This window comes from Oreochromis niloticus, linkage group LG14 (genome assembly GCF_001858045.2).
Source record: "Oreochromis niloticus isolate F11D_XX linkage group LG14, O_niloticus_UMD_NMBU, whole genome shotgun sequence".
In the NCBI taxonomy this organism is placed as follows: domain Eukaryota; kingdom Metazoa; phylum Chordata; class Actinopteri; order Cichliformes; family Cichlidae; genus Oreochromis; species Oreochromis niloticus.
In genome coordinates, this window is record NC_031979.2 from 18,388,673 (window position 1) to 18,414,413 (window position 25,741).

The 25,741-nt window shown below is 37.9% G+C and overlaps 1 protein-coding gene across 3 annotated transcripts; it reads left to right on the forward strand.

Moving 5' to 3' along the window:
- The first annotated feature begins 1,820 nt into the window (after window positions 1-1,820).
- Window positions 1,821-18,821, forward strand: LOC106097966 (uncharacterized protein C14orf132). 3 transcript variants are annotated; one of them, XM_013269304.1, is made up of 2 exons: window positions 1,821-1,987; window positions 17,904-18,821. In XM_013269304.1, the coding sequence occupies exons 1-2, from the start codon at window positions 1,961-1,963 to the stop codon at window positions 18,120-18,122; spliced, it is 246 nt and encodes an 81-aa protein (XP_013124758.1). In that variant the 5' UTR covers window positions 1,821-1,960; the 3' UTR covers window positions 18,123-18,821. The 3 variants fall into 3 exon arrangements, 1 of the variants encoding a protein (XP_013124758.1); XR_001224028.1 differs by lacking the exon at window positions 1,821-1,987 and adding an exon at window positions 13,623-13,853; XR_001224029.3 differs by lacking the exon at window positions 1,821-1,987 and adding an exon at window positions 13,630-13,857.
- Window positions 18,822-25,741: the final 6,920 nt, after the last annotated feature.

The following is a 25,741-nucleotide window of genomic DNA, read 5'->3' on the forward strand; positions in this document are numbered from 1 at the left end:
TTTGGGGAGTTTCCAGACACAGCATTGGAGATGATTTACATAAAATAGCTTGGCCTTTACAGGAATCAAGAACAGCCAACACCCAGCCCCCAGAATGCGTTCCACGGCTGCTTACACAGACAGTGAACAAAAGATGCGGGGGTCACACCATTCAGAGACTGTGCAGCAACTCTACTGCCCCCAAGTGGCAAAAATAAAATAAAATAAAAAAAATCAAGTAATGCACATTTAATGCATCACTCTTTAAGCGCTATGCTACTGTCAAATAATTTCCCTCATTTTGTGTAGTCTATGAAAAATGATTATGCACATATTAAAAAGATTAAAAGAAATGTAAAGAATTTACTGTCTATATTTGAGGTTTCACAGTGTTTATTATATAGCACTTTTCATCCATTCATACAACAGCCTTATTAAAAAAAGAATGTGTCAAAAAAAGTGTGGCTATGATGTCTTTTTTATTGTATTTGTCAAAGTGGTGTTTTACAGTGATTGGATGTGGAAGTGTGATAAAGAAATGTACCCAGTAAAACCACATTTTTTTCCTGTGGGTTTTAACTGATAAACACGATGTGAGCACACAAACTAATTTTGGCAGCGAACTGATTTAATCTGTGAATCTGCTTCCTCTCTCTCTAACCGTACACATTTCAGTTGTCACTCTTTTGTTTAAGATGACTTTGTGTCTCACTCTCTCCACTGACAGCTGGAGTCACCAGCCCTCAGGCACTGTGACAAACTCTGTACTGCACAAAGAAGCTCTGAAACAGCACAGCCTACACATGGACATGCAGGGCACATAAATGTGGAGTAATTTTCCCACGCTAAATTATCACACACACACACACACGCACGCACGCACGCACATGCACACGCACGCACGCACGCACGCACACACACACACAGGGACTATTTTCTCATACATTTCAAAATTACTGCAAAGGGCACAAAGTACTATAGAGGTCTACAGTCATCAGAGGCAATTTGTATCATCATCAAAAAGTATCTCTTTGTACGGCATACAGCGTCCCAGCTAGTGTAATTATTGTTGTTGCACTCTGGTACATTTGGAGGCGAAAACATTATTGCTGAAATAATCATGGGGTACATAAAGCAGGAAACAATTAGCTGTTTCTGGACGTTCATCAGTACTTAGTTTTTGAAAATAAGAACTGAATAACAGGAAAGTTATTGCATTTTGTTTTTCAGAAATTTTTAACAATAGATTTAAATGTAATCTTTAAGATATTGTTACCCTACCTAAATAAATATAAAACATAAAGAGGGAATCTTCTAAGAGGCTATTTTAAACTTTGTTTTAGGACCTTTCTAAACATGTAAATGCATATTTAAATGTGTGCTGCATTTCAAAAGATACTAAACACAAACCAGAAATGGAAACTTTTGTTTATGGTCAAAGGTTTCCCTCAGCCAAAGAGCCAAAGAGCCAAAAATTAATTTTTAAGAGACACTATAACACAATAATAACCTATAACACAAAAGGGAAATATTTATTATCTACATGATTTAATCACAGCCCATGACTTCTTTATAATGGGGTTAAAAAAACAGAACATGCATGCAATACATTCATAATTCAAGGATCCACCTTTGGGATTATGGGGTTCAATCCAAAGTAAGTTGTAACAGGAAGACGTGGAGTTTCGTGCCAAAGCCATATCAGCATGCTTTATGTGCAACATCCACATCCACAAAGGCAGAGAGAGAGAGAGAGAGAGAGAGTGAGGGGGGGAGAGAGACATGTATTGAGAGAATAAACTCTTCTGTGAAGCATGAAAAGCATTCACAAGTACTCTGAGTGAAGCACAGCAGTGCCGTTTTGAAGCCCTCATACTCGTTTTTCTTCTCCTTTTATTTTCTTTGCTGTCAGCTGTCTGACTTCTACTTTAAAGACCGCCTTCTTTAGACGCTCTAGCTGGCAACCTTTGACCCCGGGATAATGGAATTATCACTGATGTCTGCACAGGTAAGGAAGCAGAAATATGGTTATCCATGTAAGCTCTCACTTTATGACTTTTCGATGGATATTTAAAAAGGCTTTTTTTTTTTTTACTAAAGATGAGATAACGAGATACTGAATCATGGTAGAAACGGATTGAGACGATGTGATTGTAGGAGAGAGCACTCCCATCAGGATAAAAATGTGTCATCATAAGACAAAGAGGTAACACTTTTATAATACTTACTTCCCCTGTAATGAAATGGAATTTCACTGTATTTTGTTTGAAATTAACATGTATTTATATTTACCTAGAAGTACTTAAAGGCTGATTTGTTACCCTAGAATAGGGTACACAAATTATACTGTAAGAAATTTGAAGTACTGCATAAATTCTGGGCAATTTTGCTTAAAACAAACAATATTTCTCAGTCTTTCGTCATAAGCACACTGTACTATATGGAATGGCTTAACCTTGGCTAACTTCCATGTGTTTTACAAGCAAGAGAAACCTCTGTCTGAAAGTTAAATTTAAACCACGACAGTGGAAGAAAAAAACAAGTTAGAATCGGCTCCATCATTATAAAGTCACATAGACTTTTACCTTTTACAGGTATTTTTTTTCTTGTAAGCTGAAAAACAAGAATAGTCCTTATCACATTTATATTAGTAAAATAAAAGTACAGTTGACTAATAGAAAATACATCATACACAACAACATAATGAATCTTCAATAAAGGTAGTACAGTGTACATTTGATGTCAGATGGGGAAATATTGTTTGTTTTTCTGCAAAATTGCCATTAAACTGCAAACTATTACTGTGGTAAATTATGAAATACTTAAATGTCCTTATAGTATTGATTTGTTTAAGGTAAAAACCTGATTTGTGACCCCCTTACTCTTACCTTTAAGAATTTGTAGGTAAATATAATGAAATTGTAATTTAAAATTAACATTGGAATTCCATGTAATTAAAGGGGACTTATGCCTTTAGATGACCTTTATTAAAAACTGGTTATCATTTAGAACAACTTTACACTGATTTACAGTGATCATGCCACCAACTTATGTTACAGCCACTGGATTCCCTGGCTGTAGTGGTCAAGTGTTCATATGTTGTCCAGTATAAAACCATTAAAAGAGCCTGATCTCATAGTAATCAAGGTTTTCCAGACATAGTGTATTGTAGTGAAATTATTATAAAAGTAGACAAAGTACAGATCCCACACTGTCTACTTTTATCGGCCTTTATTATAACTTGGGAACTGTAGCTACAGTGTGTAGACTGAGTCACTGAATCATTAAAAAAGTTTTTGTACACTGAAGAGTACAAAATTGCACATTATTTGTACAGTTTTAGACAGAGCACACATACAGATATGAGTCAAAAGCAGTCTGTGCAGTAGCTTCTCCCAAAGTAGACACGCGAGAAAGGACTCACGCTTGATTTAAACAACTGAGTCACGTCAGCGCTGCTGTTTTCCCGTCTTTCTGTCAAATCTTAACAAAGTGGAGTGAAGCATCCATGAGCCATACACTCACGTGGACTGAAATACAGTTGAGAACAATTGGGGATACAGCTTTGTTCACAAAGACATTGTTGTCCACGAGGGTACTGCTCACATGAGTCAAACTGAATGCATATTCCTTTGCTGTATGTTGATTTGCCTGCAATTGTTATAAAAACAAAAACAAAAAACCCCATAAATGTCAGATAGAGGGCTTTCCATTTTCATGATGCATGAATGAAGCACTTTTTGCACATCAGCAACTCATCATTTTACTTTTTTACCAGTGAAGCTTTCCAGTCCACTAAGTTCATATAAAAGTCTTTCATTAAAATAGCATCCTTGCATCTGCAAAGAACAACATACTTAAAAAAAATAAAAACTTCTAGTTGGTTGGACTTCTTTCTTTAAAGGTTAACACAGCAGCCTCTATTCTGTTACTCTCAATCATGAAAGAATATTCTTCTCTCATTTTTTTCCAGCCTCTGAATTATGATCTTGAGCTTTAGCTATAACCTGAGGGCAATGTTTTATGTTGCAGTAGTGACCTGTTTGGGCATTGCAGGGCTATAAAGCCTACAGATGTGTTTTGCAATATATCCATAGGCTTTTAAGTGCAAGCACAGTAAAACTCCTATTTTCACTGAATGTGCTCTTTGAGGAACTGAGTCACTTTTACTGTAGTGCTTTATTTGCAATAGGAAGCATCTATAGTGCATCTCCAAAGATGTTTTTTACTTTTCTCATCAGAAAATAGTTTAGTGACTAGGATGTCTATTAGCTTGTCCTATGTAGTTTAAAACAAAACAAAACATAATTTAGTGTCAAGTATTTAAAAGATACATCTTTCTTTATGTGGAGAGGATAAATGAACTTACAGATATGGCGGATCATTTTTAAAGGATTTTTTAAGGACTAAATAGTGTTATTGAGACTTAGAAACCATTTTTTTTACATGTCTTTGGACAAAATGTAAAAAATATAGTGGTTGTGACAGCATTCATTCATAACAGACACAGTTTAATAGACTCCCGATGAAATATGCCACAGAAGTATTTATTTATCACATCTGAAAACCTGCTGTTTGGGGAAATAAATAATTTTTCCAATTTGGCAAAAAAGAGCTTTCATATATCAAACAGTATGATGCTAAGGCACAAAGAGGAGATGTCATTGTATCACACACAGTAGTTTTGGAGATTGGGTACCTATTTCCTGATGGGTACCCTGTTGTGCAAAGTCTCCGGTTACCATCTGCTTATGGGCACTAAATCAACACACCCTCTGTGCAAAGACATGCTCAAGTAATGGCAACAGAGGCTCAAAGCTTTTCCACACAGCTGGTTAGACTTTCTGAATGTGTGCTGTAGGTTAAAATATAAACTCTTTCAACCAATAATAAACACTTTTATGTCCCTGAATTGGGTGGTAGTTCCCTTTAATTCTCTACTCATTGAGCTTCTCTGCTCCAGACGTGAACTCTGTCTGGCTGAAGGAGTTTGATGGAAAGCCTCATCTGATAGCCATCTGTTCTTAGATAGTTCATCAGATGTGCTCAATGTGTGGTCTTTAATCACCCCACACTAACTGTCAATGTCGCAACGCCGTCGCTACCTGAAAACCACGCATCTCCAAAACTTTGTTTAGAAAAAAAACTGGAAAAAAGTAAACCAAAAACATATGTTGAATGTCTTTTCAGCTGAAAGGCTCAAGGGTCATAACTGAGCCGATGAGGGATGTAAATATAATCTTTCCACTACATTAAATATGGCACAAAATATAGTGTCAGCAGCCTGCTAAAGAAATCAGTTTCATAATCCACCTAATTCAAGGCTGACCTTTCAGAAAAGTAAGGAAAATGGAAACATTCTGGGTTTTTTTCATATGTATTTGTCAAATCCTGTAGATGCTGAGTGTCCTTGAGCAACAAACCTCCAAGACTGCTCTTCTGTTGATGACCCTTTTCCTCTCTTTCAATCCCAACCCCCTTTTTTTCTTTCTGGGAGTGACTGTTAGACTGGTCTTAATTAAGCAATGCCAATCAAAGTGTGTGCGATGTAGATATAGGTCAGATTACCATCTGCTAAAGAGTTTATCAGATGCTTTGGAGCGACATCAGCGCACCACACACAGCAAATCGGATCCATCATGAGCAGCTCGTTCTTCCAGTTCATCCAAAAGTAGAAACATGGATCAGATTTTCTTATTGCTATTTGTTTAACAAATAAGTTACCCACATCCATACAGTGATCTATACAGAACTACAGGGCTGTAAAGTAAAGCTATGCATGTAGTGTATGTAATACCGAGAACTAAAACTACTAATACGTTTGCTGTTCTGCCTGAATACACATTTATGACCAAAATATGTGATCATACTTTTTTTTTGTATTTTGCTTTCACCATTAAGAAGTTCCCTGTTACTGATGTCCAGTTGTCCAGAACTGAGGACAAGTAAAACTACATTAATCTAAGTAGTTTAACTGCAATCATATTTGATATTTCTTTTAAATAATGATCAATTTGGGGCCACAATAGGAAAGGAATTAGTTTGTTTTTTTAAGTATCACAACTTCTCTCCTGGAATTGACCCCCACTTCCTTTTCAGGCATGATCCTGACTGACTGATGCCCGGGCAGCACATTAGTCAAACAGCTACCACCCGTTACTTGACCTCTGTGTACAGCATACGTCATCAGTATTCAGGGCTCACATCATCCCAAACAACATGGCTAAGAATCACAATGGCCTTAACAAATACATGACATTGGCAGCATCATCAACTGCACATGTGACTGCTGGACACAAACTACAAAGCTAAAGCTGAGCTTGCACAAAACATTTTTGTGTTATACTGAATTGATGTTTATAAAATGTACACACACACACACACACACACACACACACATCTATCTATCTATCTATCTATCTATCTATCTATCTATCTATCTGTCTATCTGTCTATATGTGTGTATATAAACTAAGTAAAGCTTTTTTTTTATACATAGCTTAGGTTTACCAAACTACATTTAGCTCCAAGGCATGTTTGGTGTTGTTCATTTCATCCAGTGTGAATTATTTGGTAGTCTGTGCTTTTAAAGTGTTTTCTCAACCATGTTTTGTCAGCAAAAATGAGTCAGGAAGTATGAAAGTGAAGCTGTATATAAACAGTTTCTGTAGCAGTTACACTGGCAAGTCATGCATTTCTTTAATACCCAGACTTTCTATTTATCAGACGCTGAAGTGCTGACATGAATGGTTGTGTAATATTTTGCTTTTCGACTAACTTTCTGACCAACTTCTACAACTTCTCAACCCCTACTGTGTAGAGGTTGCAAAGCAGTACTCATAGTATTTCATATATACTATGACAGAACATGATCATATACTACAGAGCATGTTCTGTTTTGACATAAATATGGAAAAAGCATTAAGGTAGCGTGCACTATAAACATGTAGCAAGCTTCCAGAGAAAACTTCTGCAGTGTCTTATTTTTTGTCTTGGTTCTTTATTTTTACACTTCCTTTAAACTGGTTTCCTTGATTTTAATTTACTTTACAAAGTTTTTATGTTTTGCACTTTAAAAGTGTTTTTATTTTTTTATGCAATTATTATGTAATAATGTAAATCCAAACAAGCCATTGTGTATGAAGTTTCTTTTTTTTCTTCTTTGTGTGCTTCACACTGTTTGGGAAGTCTTTCAGTTGATTTCAAAGAATCCCTGTATGTCCTTTAACAATGCATGAAGCACCTCACGTGTTTGTTCCCCCAGCACAGGGTTGAGATAACCTTGAGAAATAAAAGAAGTCATGACAAATAGATGCAAGGAGGGGAGGATACATAAATGCCCTGCGGCGTACTATAACCTCTGTGATGCTTTATTCATTCACAATGGTTGACATGACAGATTAGTATCACACGCCAGACATGAGACAGGATGGACACAACTGCACACTGCTACATAAATAATTCAACTGTCAACTCACACTTCACCTTAGAAACTTGATTATTAATTTCAGATGAACAGTTCCTATTTCCTATCCTCTATTTAAGTTCAGACTAAATATATGCAATGAACATGTCATTGCATAAATGCATGCTTCAAAAGCTTGCATATATATATATATATATATATATATATGCATATATAAAATGAGGGATTAAAGTGGATTTGACAGGTGGGCTGATCATAAAGTAATGCAAGCTCCTGGAGATTTTTCTTTGTGTACAGGCTGTAATCAGCTGACCTGTGCTGCTAGTTCAGTATTCACTGCTCTTTGTGGACTCGCCTAATTGACTTTAACAAGATATAAGTAGATGTTTCACAAGATAGATGGCTGATTTTCAATCCCTAGACACATAAAATTAATATAAAATTTTTAAAGTTATTTATTATTTATGTAACTTAATATTGACCATGAACGCCACAGCCTGCTCTGCACCAATCCAACACAGTGCATTACTGTAAACTGTACAACAATACTGCAAACTAAATAGTTTAGCCTGCATTAAACTGTATCAGACTCCCTAAAACTTTCATGCAGCCTTTGAATAACACAAAATTTAGATACTTCAATTTGATATAAAAAAATTAATAATCACAATGTAGAATCGAATATCTTATTTAAAAACTATAAATAAATGAGGGCATCAGATGTAAGATTTAAATTTCCTTACCTTTTGAAAATAAAAAATAATAATAATCTTCCTACCATATCCTCAATCTTTATCTCTCAGTGTTGCACTTCTTTGTCTTCCTGGGAAATTCAGACTTTGGACATTTTGTGACAAATTGCAAAAACAGTTGGCATGTTTGGTGATATTTTTGGAGCTGTTCGAAAAGTTTCATGTGAAAAAATGTTACGCCTTTTATGCTCGCTCCTCTTCTGTAGCACTTGCTATTTATTGATGCAGAGCAACCGAAGCTTCATTTACATCTTCACCTGGAACTTTGGACATGGAAAAATTGATGTATTAAAGGTGTAAGTGGAGCATGGGTTGTCATTATTTTCTTATTCCTGGGCAAGCATCAAGATGCTGTCGTTCTGGAAGCAACTCCTGGCTAGAGCACATGAAAAAAAGAAAAGCAATCATTCGACAGTGTTGTGCATTAGACTGTCTAGCACTTCTCTTCTCTGTATCATGATGGTCTGCATTTATTCACATTACCTAGGCTTTAAATTTTAATGCAGTGACGTGTTTCATTCATTTTCTATGATACCCTGGCAGTGTAGTATAATCTCCAGTGCAATATTTCAATGTTTCCTTTTATGCATTACAGTATAACTTGGCTTCATACAAACGTCAGAAGCATTCCTGATAAGGTCAGATGACCTATGAGGTAACACATTCAGTAACCCATGCACATGTGATTCCATGCTCTTTGTTACATGGCAGCGTGACTTGGTTGTTCAAGTGATAACAAGACCAGGATTCACGATGATGGTTGAGTGCAGAGGAGTTCACATGGCGTGCTCCCTGTGAACTCCTCTGCACTCAACCATCATCATGAATAGGAGAAAGACTAAAATACAAACATAATCAGATTATATAATCAAAGGGAAATGACTGACTAAGGAACAAACGCTTACGGTTTAAGGTATAATGTATGATACCTCATACATATATTTTTATGTGTTCATTTTTTTATTGCCTTTGATGACTGTATGTTGTCCTGAGTTTTTCCAAGCAGTTAGCAGAGAGATATTGTCATTCACTGTATGGTTAGTTCAAGGCACCAAAATACTTGGTTAGGTCATGGTTTGGATTAAAACACTTTGGTAATTACCAATGATGAGTACATGCATGTGAGGGAAAACAAAAAAATCAGTGCATGGGTGTTACACAGAAGCTGAAAACTAGCAGCTTCCTGTTAAGGTTTACTTGCTGTGTTTGTTGTTGGTTTGTTGACCCATCTGTCAACCCCATCCTCCTCCATACATGGACTTACAGTTATGGTCAGAAGCTTACAGTCATGTTTCACAGGGATGAATATCATGGTAACTTTGGAGTTTTAAGGATTTCTTTGCGATGTTGTTTTTCCAGGGTGGAATGATTTTACAGCATATGTCTGTGAAGGTTCTCAGTCATCCAGGTCATCGTAGTCTAAGGAGCTTAGAAAGAAAAGCGTCTGGACTTTTTTAAGTTGCTCGAAGACGTTTCACCTCTCATCCGAGAAGCTTCTTCAGTTCTAGGGTCAAATGGTGCAGAGTCCCAGATTTAAGCCATGTGGGAGTATCCCCCCGAGAGGGACAAAAGGACCCCCTGATGATCCTCTACCTAATCACATGAGCCAGGATTGTGAGGTCACAATCAGCCAAGGTTTCGGGTAAACTCATTATGAAACCTAGCCCCACCCTATCATGTGATTTCCTGAGGTCAGATGGCCCAGGATGTGAGTGGGCGTTAAGGCATAATTCTTTCATGTCAAAATTATACATACAGACACAAATAATCATTGACGAGTGTTTGCAAACTTCTCATCACAACTGTATTTGCTCTAACATTATCATATTTAACTGATGAATTCAGTTAAATCCTTTAAACCTTTTTTGCAATTGAATGCGTAAGTTACACTAAGTTACAATACCTATACTGTATGTGTGTGTGTGTGTTTGAAGCACACAATAACTGAGTGAATGCTGCTCTTTGTTTGTCAGTCAGGATTTGAAGCCTCCAGCAAAACTAAGCAAAGATTCAACCAGCCATAAGAGCAGGCTCTTCTGCAGAGTACTCGCACTCGCTCATCACCGAGTGCGATCATCTCTTTTTTCCTTTCGCTCGTCTTCTTGCTCATTTTGTTTCTTTTCCCCCTCTCCTCGCACAATTGCTGCTTCAGTTCTTATCGTGAATTCATTCAGCTAAAGTTCGCCTTAGACTTTTCTTCTCATCACATGGCTCATTAACTTATAAATTATGGAAATTATTTTCAGCTGCATACTACATTTTGATTTAGTTTGCTTGGTGTCATTTATTTCAGGGCAAACCATCATGTCTTGTGTGTGATTTAAAATGAACTCAGTTACACTAGGTTTGTCTCAAAGGCTCTAAGGCTTGCTGCAAGCAGGAGACAATATCAGCAGGTCTGTAAAACTCTACAAATGTAATTTAATTATTTGCATTTATTGTACCTTTTTAAATTTTTATTCTTTTAATCACTGAATTCTGCAGAAAAAACTGTCTGTACATACTAATAACCCTCTACCATGGCCTCAGAACCATAAGCCACTCAAGCTTGCTTTATTACTCCATTATTATTTATTTAAGACCAGTGAACAGGCAAACAGGGAAAGGTGTGCTAAGGGTGGTGGCTGGTATACCTCACCTCTTGACCTATGACAGCTTGAATAGGCTCCAGATCCCCCAGTATACTTAATTAGAAGAATATGGATGGATGGAGAAAAAACGGTCTTAGTTCACAAGGAACTGACTCATTTTGAATATTATTTTCTTTTCTATGCATCTCTGACATTTTTTAAAACGAGTATTTCCATCACTGAACAAATGTCAGATTTATTGTTAAAGAACAACATCTCATAGCCAAGAAGTACATTTTTGGGTAGAAATGTTTGCTGGTCCATCAGATATAAATCCTCTATAGATTGCATGTTTTAAATGCTCTGGATCATGCTAACTAACCTATGCTTATTAGCTAGCACGTCTTCTGTTACAGAAGTGTTTTGGGGGGAGATACATGTCAGAGATTCTACAAACACATAAAGAGAATGATCAGTGTTATTCACTTCACCTACAGGTGGCTTTAATGTTGTGGTTAACCAGTATAGATAACATTATAACATTCCTTATATAATAAAACCATGCAGTAAATGCCTAGTGAGGGTACAGAGCAGTCCAGAGCTAACTGTGCAAACTGTATGAATAAAGAATTAGCTAAGCATCATTTTTCATCTGTATTTTCTTCCCCTTCCTCTGCTTTCACTGCCTGTAATTTTATGACAGATGTTTCACAAAGAAGATGAACAGCTGGATGCTGTGAGGCTGTTCATTCACCCTTTTATTTCTCTCTCTTCTGTCTCTCCTTCTCTCCTCCCCTTTTTCTTCCATCCATGTTTTTTTCTTAAATAAGTACCATATGGACCAAAGATTCCGGTCATGGCAATATCTAACCTGTCAAAGGTGAAATGAAAACATAATCTTCCCAGTCTTTTAAGATATTGCATATAAAGCTGAAACACACTTTAAATATAAAGATGCACTACATCTCTGAAGACGAATATCGAATAAAACATATGTGAGTATGGACCTCTTTATTCTCTCCATCTTTTTTCTCTTCACTTCAATCCCCTCTAACTTTAGATAACTGTGCACTTTCAGTGATTGATGAATGCGTGTTTCTGCAGCATATGTGTGTGCATTCATTTGTGTCTTGTGTGTACATGAGTGTGGGATTACAAAAGGCGCTTTCTCTCCCCTCAGTGTAGAAGCACATTACATAACTTTATAAACCATGCCTGTCCTGGACACATATACATTTACATGTGTATGCAACCGCACAGTCACACAGAATAAAGGTTTACATCTACATAGGCATGCATTTCCTGCACCTGTTCATTTAGAATAGAGACAGACAAATGAATGCTAACACATATGCACATGCAGAAACATAAAGGCTACACATGTGCTTCCTCACTCTAAGCAACAACAGGATGCACATGCAGATGGGCACAGAGAGTAGACTCGAAAGCCAACTTATTCTAAACAGATGAACAGAAGAAATGTCTAATTCTAATATATATAGCTATATATCGGCAGTACTACAAGTCCTGCAGCACTGCACGCTACATCATCTAGGGAGGGATGATACTATCATGCTATGGATCGAGAGAGTAAAGTGATGCACAGGGAAAACAGGGAGAGATGAGAAAATTCATGAAAGGAGAGTGGAGGCAAAAATAGCAGGTTAGACGATGTGAGAAGGAAAACAAAACAGCAATGTGTTAATTTTACGGGTGATATCACTAAATTTGAAGAGCGAGAAAGATGTAGAGGAGGTCAAAAGCAGGGCATAAAGATTTGTAGAGGCAGAAGTCTCAGGCAAACATCTGGATAGAGTTAGGAGGATAAAAGTTTACATAGTACGGCGTGACGGGTGGGAAATGAAAAGTTAAGAGGCAGAAGACCTGCTCTGATTCTTGTGTTTCTTTATTTCTCTGCAAGCATCTTCTCTTTCCATTCCTTTACTTATATGTTTCTGTTTTGGGGCTTGTAACTAATAATATAGTAATTATTAGTGAATTACTAATTAAGTATTAGTATTAGTGGTGCAGCGGTTAGCAGTGTTGCCTCACAGCAGAAGGTCCTGGGTTCAAATCCACTGACCTTTCTGTTTGCAGTGTGCTTGGCCTGTCTGTGCCTGCATGGCTTCTCTCGGGTTACTCTGGTTTCCCCCCACAGTCCAAAGACATGCATGTTAAGTGGTGACTCTAAATTGGCCGAGTGTAAATGGTTGTCTGTCTCTCTGTGTTGGCCCTGCGACAGACTGGTGACCCGTCCAGTGTGTACACTGCCTCTCTAACCGCCATGACATGTCCAGATCCATCTTAACCCTGAACTGGATGAGCAGGAGGCACTGTTGCTGTGTGTGAATGCAAATATTTGACCAATCCTTTGTTCATGTTTTAACAAAAAGTATGGTGGTCTTAAACAATGACTGAGACAACTTACACGTTGAGACAGTTGTCTTCTGCATGGATTCACAGAGCATGACACACACAAGCTGCGAGACATGCTATCTTACACACATGTTCTCTAATGTGTGCATATGGTTTCACTCGTACATGCCGATGAATGCTGTTAATATTTGTACACGAGCTCCCGAAATGCCAACATGCATTTGACTAAGCAAGCTGAGTCGAATGCCGAGTGCTCACAGTGCCGCTGGTTCAAATCTGTGAGTGGATGTGTCTCAAGTCATTCATACCTCCGCCCTATTGCTCTTCTCATTTACCGCTGAACGACATCATTTTTCACTTTCCTCGCCGTCCGTCAGGGCTCTCCTTCACTGATACATAAATAGTCTGTCAGAGTGAGGTTAGAAACCTCCAGCTCAGCTGTTTCGGAGATGAAACCACTCCCACCCTTACCCACGCACATTTTTATACCCATACTCTCACAGTGGGATCTCTATAGCTGTAACACACATGCTCTCACAGTGTACACTCATCTCTCACTTTCACTGGGAAGGATACCTCTCTCTCTTTCTCTCTCTCTCAGTGTATACTGTGTCTCTCTCAGATGCAGTTAAGTCTCTCATTCTCATGAAGCGCAGCTCCTCTCTGTTTCTGGATGCACTCTAAGTCAGAGCGTAGGACCAGACAGACCGCATCCTAAGAACTGGTTTCTTTCTTCACATACAGCCGGCAGTAGGTACAACTCTCTGTCCTGTTTTCATGCTTTCTTTCTAGTTTGTTTGTCATTATATGCTGTGTTTTAGAAAACATAGATTTTTGTATATGGATTCCTGGAATCACTTGGAAACTTTTAATTACTCGTATGATCTTAATGGAGATTGCTCTTAGTATCAAAAGCATGACAAAATGTCCTGTGCATCAGATGCAAGGCATGATAAACTTGGAGGATTTTATAGACACAGAGGATCGAGCATGTGTAAGGTGCAGTCTCAAATTCAATATCCCAGCAGCTTTGCACTTGACTTGTTTTGTTACTTTAGAGCGTTTGAGAGTAAACAAGAAGGTGATCTGTATTTTCAGGACCAGCAACAGGCTGAATATGATTGTCTATTTCTTGAGAGTTAGACATGCATTAAGATTATGTTTATTTATGGCTTGTGTATTATTAATTTAGGGTTCTATTTAGCTTTTTTCTTGGCTGAAGGTGTGTTTCGATCACTGCTAAATCACTTTTTCACTGGGTGTCTGGAACTGATTGGTATTTCTTCTAAATGTGTGTGGTCTGCAACTAAATCTCAGTTATCTGGTACTCAGTCCGTGCGGTATCCAGTTAGAAGAAGATTAACCTCACTTATTATATGACTTAATTTTTATTGCAGTGTTTTGTATCAATCATATCATACTGATCAAGATAAAGTTATATATCAGCGTATTTGTGGAACCACTGCAGATGAATTTAAAGCAGTTTTTTATACCACGTCTACTATAGAATACTAAAAAATGAAAGCAAAACAGTGAGTTAGATAAATCCAATATTTAACAGAAAATTAACTGAAACAATTCTGATATGGTTCACAATATACATTCAATGTCTTTCTTTAGATTTCTTTATTTACAGTTTGCAGTACAAGCTTACATTTTTTTAGATCTTATAATACACAATTCAGAAATAAACACAGTAGTTTGGAGACACAAACAGTTCTGAGATCGGGACACAGTGAAAATGTTGAGCTAAACTGTGAAAAACAGCACTTAAAGTAAAACTATGAAGATGTTGTAGCACTGAAAGAGGTCACTTCCTTATATAACTTTAATGTGACTGAACAGATTGCTGCTTTTTCACACTGCTCAGTGCAGTGACTGTAAGCATGTTGTGTGTGAGAGTAGATGTGTGGTTAAGTGTGTGTGTGTGTGTGTGTGTGTGGCTGGTTGTATGTAAAAACACTGCTGAAAAGTATTGTATTTGTAGTACAATACTGCAGTGGATGTCTTTGGTTCACATCTAAGAGCACAGCATTTGCATTTGCTGCGGTTCATTAATTCATTAATTTGTAACTCATTTGCCGAATCCTTTCTCGTGTCGCCACAGGCTTAATATCAGATTTTCCATGCAAAGACTGAGCTTTTTTGCTCAAATAAACAAATAAAGATAAAATGAACAAATGAAAAAAAAAAGAACTAAAATCAGAAATTAGATTACAGTGTGTTGGCACCCATACAGTAGGACCCGACTTCCACTTTCAGTTGACCACGCCGAGTCATAGCGTACAGTATATATTAAACTATTTGAATTTAGACTGTCTCGTCCTAAAAACAAACTCATTATATCTTTGGATAGTTTGTCCTCCAGCCATGTGGTGTAATAACACTTGCTCATGCTCATGCTGCTTTTCTTGATGACCCTTTTCTTTTACTCGCAGAATGAGACACTGCCTGTGGGCTCAGACTTTCTAATGAAAAAGTGAGCGACTTCACCGCTCCCATTGTTACAGTATGCTTTGCCTTCATGTATATATATATATATATACATATATATATATATATATATTATATATATATATATTATATATATATATATATATATATTATATATATATATATATATATATTTGGTTAGATTTTCTATACGTTTCAATTACACGTTGGGTGCTTTATGATAAATTTCTCCAAACCTGCATTCACTTGTGAAAAATCCCAGGAGGCAGTTTAATTAAATATAGATATTAAATGGCGTCTGTGGGCACTCACAAAGTTTTCTCATGAATTATGCTGACACATCTTAATGGTTGCAATGTTTTAAACTCTTCCTTTTTTTAAGGAAGGCATGAAAACATGCAGCTGCTTTTGGATAAGATGAGACAGCTGGGATTGAATGATCGTGTATATTGGAAAACATCCTCATACTGTACATCAACGGGATTTAATATGTACACTACGAGCTCTGTGATCTGCTTGGCTGGGACATGTAGACTAAGCTCTGCTTGATCCCCATGTGATCAGTGGACTTTTCTATATTGGAATCAAGGATTAGCTGTTTTATACATAATTATCCTCAATATTTGTGCTTGAATCTGGATTTGTTTGGCGTTTTTTTGTCTTTGCGCCCAATAGCTGGTCAAAGAGTGATGAGATACAAAGATAGTTCATGTCAAAAACTAAAATAAAACCAAACAAACATTAAATCTTGTGTACTTTATCTGGTGTGAAGACAGAAGAAGTCTTATTGGTTAAAACTAGCAGGCATTTGAACCATGTTCTCATGTCATGCTTCAAATGACTCATTCCTCAAAATTGGCGTTTAAACTTCACAGAGGCAAAAATATCCACTCCATTGTACAAACTCAGGTGGAGTTCCCTTGTAAATATTCAGTGGTAACAAAGTGAGTTCTTAAAAACCAAAAAAACCAAAAACATCTGTATGAGTGAAATTTGCCCTGAAGTCACATCTGCAGTTAGGTTGCAGAGAGGGTACATGGGGACATAAACGCTGCCTGAGAAGCTCTTGGGGTCAAACTGAACCTGATGTTTGAAACATCCCAGAGCCATAGCTGTGTTCACAATCACAAAGGTCTGACCTCAGCTGCAGTCACAATGACGCAGCGTCAGAAACATTTATTCATCGCATGAACGTGACATTTTCTGCCGGGATTTAAAGAGCTACATTCAAATCATCCGTCCCCTATTCCAGTGGGGGTGATCGCAGTGATCAGAAATAAATAACAAACTAATGAGTATAGATAAGAAGTAATGTTTAGTTCTTAAAAATATACTATTGTTCAAATAAATGAACATTTCCAGTCACGGTCAGATCTGACTCACCTTTTCGGACAGTCAATTTTGAACATTAGGTTGCTCAGCAATCACAGAACGGCTCCTTAACATGCCTAAATACCTACAAGTCAAAGGGTCAAACTCAGCTGAACTTTTCATCTGTCAGGGTAAAAACTAGAATTATTAATGGTCACTGGGCTGTCTGTTTGTATCGCAGACTGTGCGGTCTCTGCTTTAAGAGTATAAGACACCCTGTGTGGTTGTGTTTGGGTGTTCTGGTGAGTTTGTGAGAAACGTTACAGCGGATTACGCCGACGCATCCTGAGTTTCAACCTCGCGTGTGTGCGTGTGTCACACCTCCGGGATGAAGAGTGACAGCAACATAACCTAAGCAAGTGGCTAAAACTTGAGGTGGCTTGGACCGCATGTGTGTAAATGTGTGTGTAGGGCAGGAAGAAGAGCGCAAATATACATGAGTGTGTGCTCCTATTTCTATGAATACTGGCTGCATCTCTTTCCTGTCTGTTTGATGGGATAATATGGAAGCCCACAGAGGACAAACACCTCCACCTGAGACTAAAAATGGGATTCATTTTGCGCCTTGTTTGCTTTCTGATTTTCTCTGCAGCTTTTAGTAATGTGAAGCATGTGACGGACTGTTAATCCGTCTGAGAATTAATCCCTTTGAGATGCTGCGTTCTCTTCACTGTACGCTACAGCTCTCCTGAGACCAGGAGCAGCTGTTTGTTTAACCTGAACAGAAAATATCATTTTCCAGTAGTGCCTTTCATCAGTGTATTACTTATGTTGTACTGGAAACGGTGCTTACTTGCAATATTTTTCATTTTTATAACACCAATTCATTATTACATTGTAGGTTAAAGACCTTAAAATATTACGTACCACGTTAAAACCCTATTTAATCGCATATTTAACCTTGTCATTCGTTTTGTTGCACCTGACTTTATTAATCACCCAGTTTTTGTTTTTCTTTCTCTACTTGCCTTGCAGCAATTCCCGGCTGTGAGCGGGGCCTTCATGGATTCTCCGTACAACGGCAACACGTCCTTGCAGACGTCCACGTCCAACCTCAACGCCGGCTATTCGCGACCCTCAGAAGCCGAGGATGACGGCAAAGTGTCCAGTGACACCATTTGGCTGTGGATTGCTGTCCTGGCAACGATTGGCAACATAGTGGTGGTGGCTGTGGTTTGTGCCTGTGCCTTCTGACAAAGTAGAGGAGTGGAACAAAAAAAATCTGCTGCTGTCGGACATGGCAACTCTTGTATATTTTGAAAATATATTTTCTCTAGAAACGTTGTAAAATAGCCTTACTTTAAGACTGATCCCATGGATTATTTTTCTTTTAAATGTAAGCACCAGTTTGAGTTTTGCAGGGGAATTTGCATGGGAGTCTTTATTCCCACAGCCCCGTCACCCCGCTCCTTTTTCAAAATTTAAAATCAGCGATCATATTGAAATAATTAGCTGACAGAATCTTTCTGTTCATTTGTACAGTTCAACAACCACAAAAGGAAAGAGAGATAAAAATGTGATTTTAGCAGTTGGTACAGAAGTTCACTTTAACGTAAAATTATGACAAAATGGCTCATTGGCCAAACTCAGATGATGTGCATGTACATCGTGTAGTTTGTTTCACATTTCATCTGACTGAAGATCGAGAAAGTTACACGATGCATGAACTTTTCCCCTTTTTTAAAATTTCCAAAGTGAAAACTACATATTACAGTTAAAAACAGACCTTTGTTCCCTTATGCAACGCACAGATTTAAAGACATTTCTGCTGTTACCCTTGTACTGCCTGTTTCTAGAGTGCTTCATTTGAGAGCACCATCATAATTCATTGGTTTTCTTTGTGTGTAACCTGTTTAATATGCATTAAAACCCATGGCTATGACTCAGTTTTAATTCTGCGTACTTCTTTGTAAACAGTTCTGATTGTTAAAGGCCACAGAAACTTGTCCTCAGGCTCGCCCTTTAAAGCTGAAGGACTAAAAGTGTCACAGGGATGTTTATTTTAGCCTCCGTGCAAACAGTGTATTAGCATTTTCTACCAGGCACTGCTACCTGAACAAAATAGGAAATTTATTATTTATGAGTTATTTATTTTAGGCTCTGGACAGAATAAAAGCTATAGTCCTAAAATAGTAGTAATATGCTTGCACGGGTCAGTTATTACGTAAACTGATTTTAAGCTGGTTACTCTGCAGGCTCAGCAGAGGTCAGCGTTACAACCAGAAAGATTAGATAAGATCAAGAGCCCGATCTCTTACTGGGACCAGAAGCCAGAAGGAGGTCAACTGTTTGAAGCTTCACACTGACGAGTTAATGGTCAGAGGTTTGAGCAACCAGTGCACCGATGAGTTTTTATTTTTATTAGCAGCAAACATACTGCTGGAAACAATCAATCCTGCACAGTAATATGGTTACTGTGATATGACCCATTCCTCTGTGGATTCACACTTCATTCATTCATTCATTCCCCCCCATGGTGCTGGAGCCTATTCCAGCTGTGATAGGTTAAGAGGCGGGACACACCCTGGAGAGGTCACCAGTCTAATATCTACTAATACCTGCTAAAATAGTTCCAGATTGATACAAATGAATTAATTCAGTGACTAAAACTGGAGCACAAGTGTCTTACATCATTAAAAATGCTCCAAAAGGCACCAGCATAATATACAAGGTCAAGGCCAGTTTAGTGACTAAAATGAACTGAAATGACCCGTAGCAGGGAGCTAGTGGCAGTTTGGGTAACAGCCTATTGCTTAAGAGAGCCAGACTCCTACTGAATCATATTTAGGGACATTTTAGAACTTAAAGAGATCAGTTAATGAAAACAAAATTCATCCCTCTACTTCTTGGAAATTAGATGATATATTTTGCATATTAACATTATGTGTTTACACTGTTTAAACATTTGTTTTTGGGTCTGAATGTTAACATGTTCAAAATAAGCCTGGGACAACTGGCGTGCCAACTTTCTGAGCTACTAATGTGTATATTTTTAGGTTTATAAAGATATCTTTCAATCTCTCTCACTACAGCGCCGTGTTTACTGTTTGCCCACACTGAGAAATCCAAAGCATGCTCAGCAGCACAGCTGTAATGAACAATCAATTATGCCAGTTTTGAGCTGCAAGAACAACTATGCCATGACTAAAGTGCTTTTTACATTAGTCAGGGCTCCAGCAAATTCTAGTTGTCCCAGTGTGTTTTCTTTCAAGAAGCTGTGGCACCCTTTAAAAGCCCAGAGGAAAGAAACTCTTTGTAGAAAGAAATGGGGCTCAATGGGATTGAGCAGTGATTTGTTCAAATTTAACAAGCAGCAGAGGTCATGCGGAGGCATATCTTTCGGTCAGGGTTACATTTGCCCCATTATGAGGATGGATACATCATTTAAAAAGTGTAGTGCCATTTGCTTTCAGCTTCCTTCCAATCACTGAGATTGTTAGAGGAGGAATTAGCTTCAATAAAGGCAATAGTGAAGAAAGAATGACAAAAAAGCAGAGAGAGGACAAAGAGATAAGAAATCAGAGAGATGAGGAAAGATCACAGGAGGTCAGAAGAAATGGAAAGAAACTTGAGACTTGAAGTTCAGTTAAAAAGAAAAATCAGAGGTTCACCTGTTTCCAGGATCTGAGGGAAACTCCAGAGTCTGGTGATAAAATGTCACTTAAAGTGAGTCCATTTACATACAAGTGTTCATGCATTAAACAATTATATAAAAAATAATTAAGTGCTGTTTTACCCAAAATATAATTGCAACCCACAATTTCTCTTAACCTTGATAATGACATAATTTCAGCTAAAAACAGGAAGCTGAGGCTACAATATGCACAGTTGACCAGAATTGGACAACAGAAGATTGGAAAAACCTGGTTTAATAAGTTTCGAGTGAAACCATGGACCATGAAAGCACGGGTCCATCCTGCTTTGTACCAACAGTTCAGGCAGCTGCTATTGGTATAATAGTGTGAAGGATAACTGAGCATCATTAAAATGCTCATCATTTAAATGGTATTTAATATTTCTGCTGACCACGTCCATCCCTTTTTGACAATATGAAAGCAGCAGGGGGTCTAACCAGGTACTGGTACGGTGTAACTTATGAAGTGTCCAGTGAGTGCATGTATTCTATGGCCATTCTTCTTGATACTGTTTTGTCTTGTACTTACTTATCAACATGCTGTTGTGCACTGTGTAGTTTTAACCCATCAGTTTTTTGTCTTTAATTGCATGTGTGTGTGTGTGTTTCTACATATGCATGTGTTTGCATGTGCATCTCAGCATCTCTCTGTTAAAGATTTAGAGTCTAGAGTGAATTGCGTCATTGTCCTGTCAGTCCTCAGCAGACTAATGAGCTGTAATGTGCCTCTTGAGCTTCCTACTCATTTAAAAAAAAGAACTTTTTCACTTCCTTGCTTGATTATCCTAGAGGGAAGTGTTTCCCCACAGGCTTTGGATCGGTCACAGTAGATCAGCTCTCTGTGGCTAACTTTATTAGAAGATGATTTTGCAGAGAGAGCTGCCAGAGTCCAGAGAGAACAAAAAGAACAGAAATGAGAAAGACTTTGTAATGATAGTCATCAGACGCAAAAAGGCGATGAGTGACACAAAAAGTAAAAGAGGAATATGTGGATGGGAAAGGAAAGATAATGAAGGTGGAAATGTCTCGTGTTCATTTCTTGGCATTAATAAACTGACTTCAGACACCTGACAAGGAAAGAGACACTGGATAGGAGTGAGAGAGGAAATGAGAGGATAAGAGCGATGATGGATTAGAGGAGAAAAAGGAAGAATGGGAAGAGGTAGTGTGAGGAGGATGATCTTTGAAAGAGTGGTAGTCATTATCAACCTCTCGTGTCAGGTTGAGTGGGAATGAGAATAAATTAGTAATAATTAAAACTTTAAAGTGAGATTATGGCAAGAAAAAAATCTAGTGGGGTAAAAAAATAAAAGGTATGTTTGTACAGGAAAGTAAAAATTATACAGCACATAAAGGCCGGCTGGCACATTCATGCTATTCTAATTTTCTTTTTTGTGTATGACTGCTTTTCATTTTGAAGCTTGGACCTACAGTATTAGGCCAAAAGATATCATCAGTATGTTCTTACCCAGTGATAACAAGCTTAGCCTGACTCACCTGATTCCACAAAGACATATAAACTTATATATAGTGGAAACCCACCAAATAGGAAGACTCTTTGTCTGTCTTTGTCAACATCCTCATCCTGCTTTCTAATTCCCAGTGCTTAGTAACTCCAATCTCTTAACTACAAGATGAAAATCCTTTAACTACAAGTGTTTAATGTAAATGTCAAATATTCTGACGTCACACGTGTTCTCTTGCTGTTATTGTGCTGAGCGATCCCTATACTGGAGATTGCTATAGTTCCTAGAAAAAGAGGTAGCATAAATAGGCTCCCATGCATTGCTCATTTGCAGCAAGTAAAATTAAATACATCCTCCACACTAGACATGAACCCAAGATGGCAGCATAACAAGCTAAATGATCCATAAAACTGAAGCGCAAGAGGAACCGAGCAGCTGGGGTTCATCTCAGCTCCTTGCAGAGTCTGACCCTGAATATATCAGCTCGAGGGTTTTGCCCTGCGTCAGCAGGGTTAAGTTAGGTTAACTGTCAACCTTTTTCTTACTGTAAGCCTTATTCTTGCCTGCCTTGATTAGTATAGTTTGCATATTTCTGTTATCTCCTTTTGAGAGGAGCCTAAAGTGTTATTAACTACTACGATGAGAATCTAAAAAGCTCAACTGGCGTTGCATAATATACACCGCGGTCTATTCCTCCTTTGTGTCACGCTGTACCCTCTGTTCTTCCCCTTTCATCCCTTTCTCTGTCATCTCTCACATCCCTCCTTTCATGCATGCGAGGCACCAGACCGTGAAATCCACATTGTGAAACCCCTCTTTTGTACACACACACACACACACACACACACACACACACACACAGACGCATACACACACACTGTCCTGACCAGACCCCTGACTCGTAACATTTTTTTTCGTCTTGCTTAACTTTTATGTAACTCAGAATTTACTAATTTTGCGATAAAGCTGGTCTCACCGCGATGTGAAGCCAACCTAAATAACCTAAATCACATAAACCTTTTGACAAATAAACATAAACAAAACTATGGGGGCAAATTTCCCTTTAAACTTCAACTTTTAACCTTTGGCTGAATCTCGTTGGCTCCTGCATGTTCCCTGTATACGGGAGAAGAGCTTGATGAAAGAGTTTGGACAGAAAACAAAAGTGCTCTGTTTTCATTAAAAAAACTTAAAAAGCTGGGAAACTACAGGGTAGCTTTGATTCCCTTTACTTTCCTGGTTCACGTACCATTTCATGGAAATACATTCACGTCTTGATGACCGACTTCAACATGAAAAAAATGAACACTTTTGCATCATGAATGATTATTACAGTACTATTACTGTTGCAGAGAACACATAATATGCACAATGTGATTATGTGGGATGCTTAGAGGATGACTGGACAAAAGAAAGATGAAGAATAACAACTGTCTGATTCCAGATGTTCAACAAAGGTTATCTTTGCTGACATGTAAACACTTCTATTCGCAGCTATGACGAGGACCAACAACTCGAAAATCCATTTCCTTTCTATTATAACACTGACTAACATTTCCCTGTCTGGAAAAGGCTATTAAAACATCTGGCTCAAATGATGAAGCCATTTATTTGTCACTTGCAGTTGCCTGCAGCAAAATTAGACCTATTCCGACAATACATACAATACACAAACATCGCATCAGGTAGACAGGTCAGAACAGGCAGTATAAAGAAAAACAATCAAATGTACAACACAATAGGGGGATGGAGGAGAGACAAAGAGAACTCTTCTTACACTGACCTCCTAGTAGGAAATCAGTATGAGAACAGAAAACCAAAAATGGCAGTAGAAGTAGTTTTGTGGTGTGTGTGTTTTGTTTTTAATTAAACATAGTAGTCCAGTAGTCATGCTACTGGACTACTATGTTTGAAGACCACTGTGAAATGTGCACAGTTGAACTGGTAAATTTTGTTGTAACTTACAGAAGTTCCCAGCCAACACACACATGTGGGGCCCAAATGGGGAGAAGCAGGGCTAATATTTGGGGCCCACTTGGGAAACCCACCTGGGACCCAGCTAATTTTGTCCCTAGTTTCCATGTCCTCAGTCCTCAGTTTGCTCGCTCACACCTCTTAATCTTTCAAGTCAGGCGTTTTCAGTCCCAATGCCACAGGTGTATGAAATCAAGAGCCTAGCTCGTTGAGTCTGTCAGACCCACTTTATTTCACAGAGACCTTTGTAAAAGAATGGGTTATTCTAAAGACTAACTCGAGTATGGTATTGTAACAGGATGGCACTGAAGCTATAAGTCAGCTTTTGAAGTTTCTTCCATCATTAATATTCCACGATCAACCGTAAGTGGAATTATGGCAAAGAGAAAGTGTTTCGGAACCACAGCAACTCAGCTACAAAGTGTCAGACCAAATAAGAGAGAGAGGGGTCGTTGAGTGCTGAGGTATATAGTAAGTTGCCAGTGCTTTGCTGACTCAATAACCGCAGAACTCCAAACCTACTCTGGAATTAACATCAGCACAAAAACTGTGTGCTGGGGGCTTCATGGTATGGGCTTCCATGGCTGAGCAGCTCCTGTAGGTGTAATGTGTATGTGACCCAGTATTTTTGTCCATATTATACAGTAATATAGTCCATTATGCAGTAATATAGAGCCTAATGTCCACTTTTTTATTGTGCTAACACTGTAGCAGTATATAGTAGTGTGAAAAATGTTTGCCCCTTCCTGATTTCATATTTTTTGTATGTTTTCTCACACTGTTTCAGATCATTAAACACATTTAAATATTAGACAAAGAAAACATGAGTAAAAACAACATGCAGTTTCTAAATGAAGGTATTTGTTATTAAGGAGAAAAATCTGAACCTACATGACCCTGTGTCAAAAAGTGATATATATATATTTTATAAGATAAATCAACTTTGGTATATTACATCAATGGAAGGTTTTCTCTAGCCAGGCTTGATTACTGCCAAACCTGTTCTCAATCAAGAAATCACCTAAATATGACCTGCCTGACAAAGTGGAGTAGACTAAAAGATCCTCAAATGCCAAGATCCAAGAAAAAATCAGGAACAAATTAGAAAATAAAGTAATTGAGATCTCTCAGTCTTGAAAAGGTTATAAAATGATTTCTAAAGCTGTGGGACTCCAGAAAACCACAAAAAGAACCATTATCCACAAATGGTACAAATATGTAACAGTGGAGAAGCTTCCCAGGAGTGGCCGATGAACCAAAATTACCCCAAGAGCACAGTGACGACTCATCCGAAGAGGCCACAAAAGATCCCAGAACAACATCCAGAGAACTGCAGGCCTTACTTGCCTCAGTTAAGACAGTTAAGTTACTTTGGAGTGACCTAGTCAAAGTCTGACTGAGATGCTGTGACATGACCTTAAAAAGGTGGTTCATGCTCAAAAACCCTCCAATGTGGCTTAAGCCATTTTCAGGAACGTTCTTTTTACAGTTTCAGTCGTGTCATGTTTTATAGTTCTTCTCTCTTTAATAGGAGTTTTGTAAAGTTTGTCCTTTCCATTGTATGGCTCTTCTAGCACAATCTTTGGGGTGGTATGATCATTAATTAAAGAAGAATTTTGAAAAAGGCTTCTCAGGTTCAACTTATAGTAAAATCATGTTTTTGCATTTCTTTAGAGAAGTCACTAAACTTTTACTTTATTATCAAAACCAATAAATTAATATTATTGTTATGTTCCACT

Excerpts from the sequence above, each read along its gene's own strand:
- LOC106097966 (XM_013269304.1), top strand. The coding sequence starts at position 1,961 with ATGGAATTATCACTGATGTCTGCACAG. Across the intron at positions 1,988-17,903 it reads TATCACTGATGTCTGCACAG|CAATTCCCGGCTGTGAGCGG; the intron begins GTAAGGAAGCAG and ends CTTGCCTTGCAG.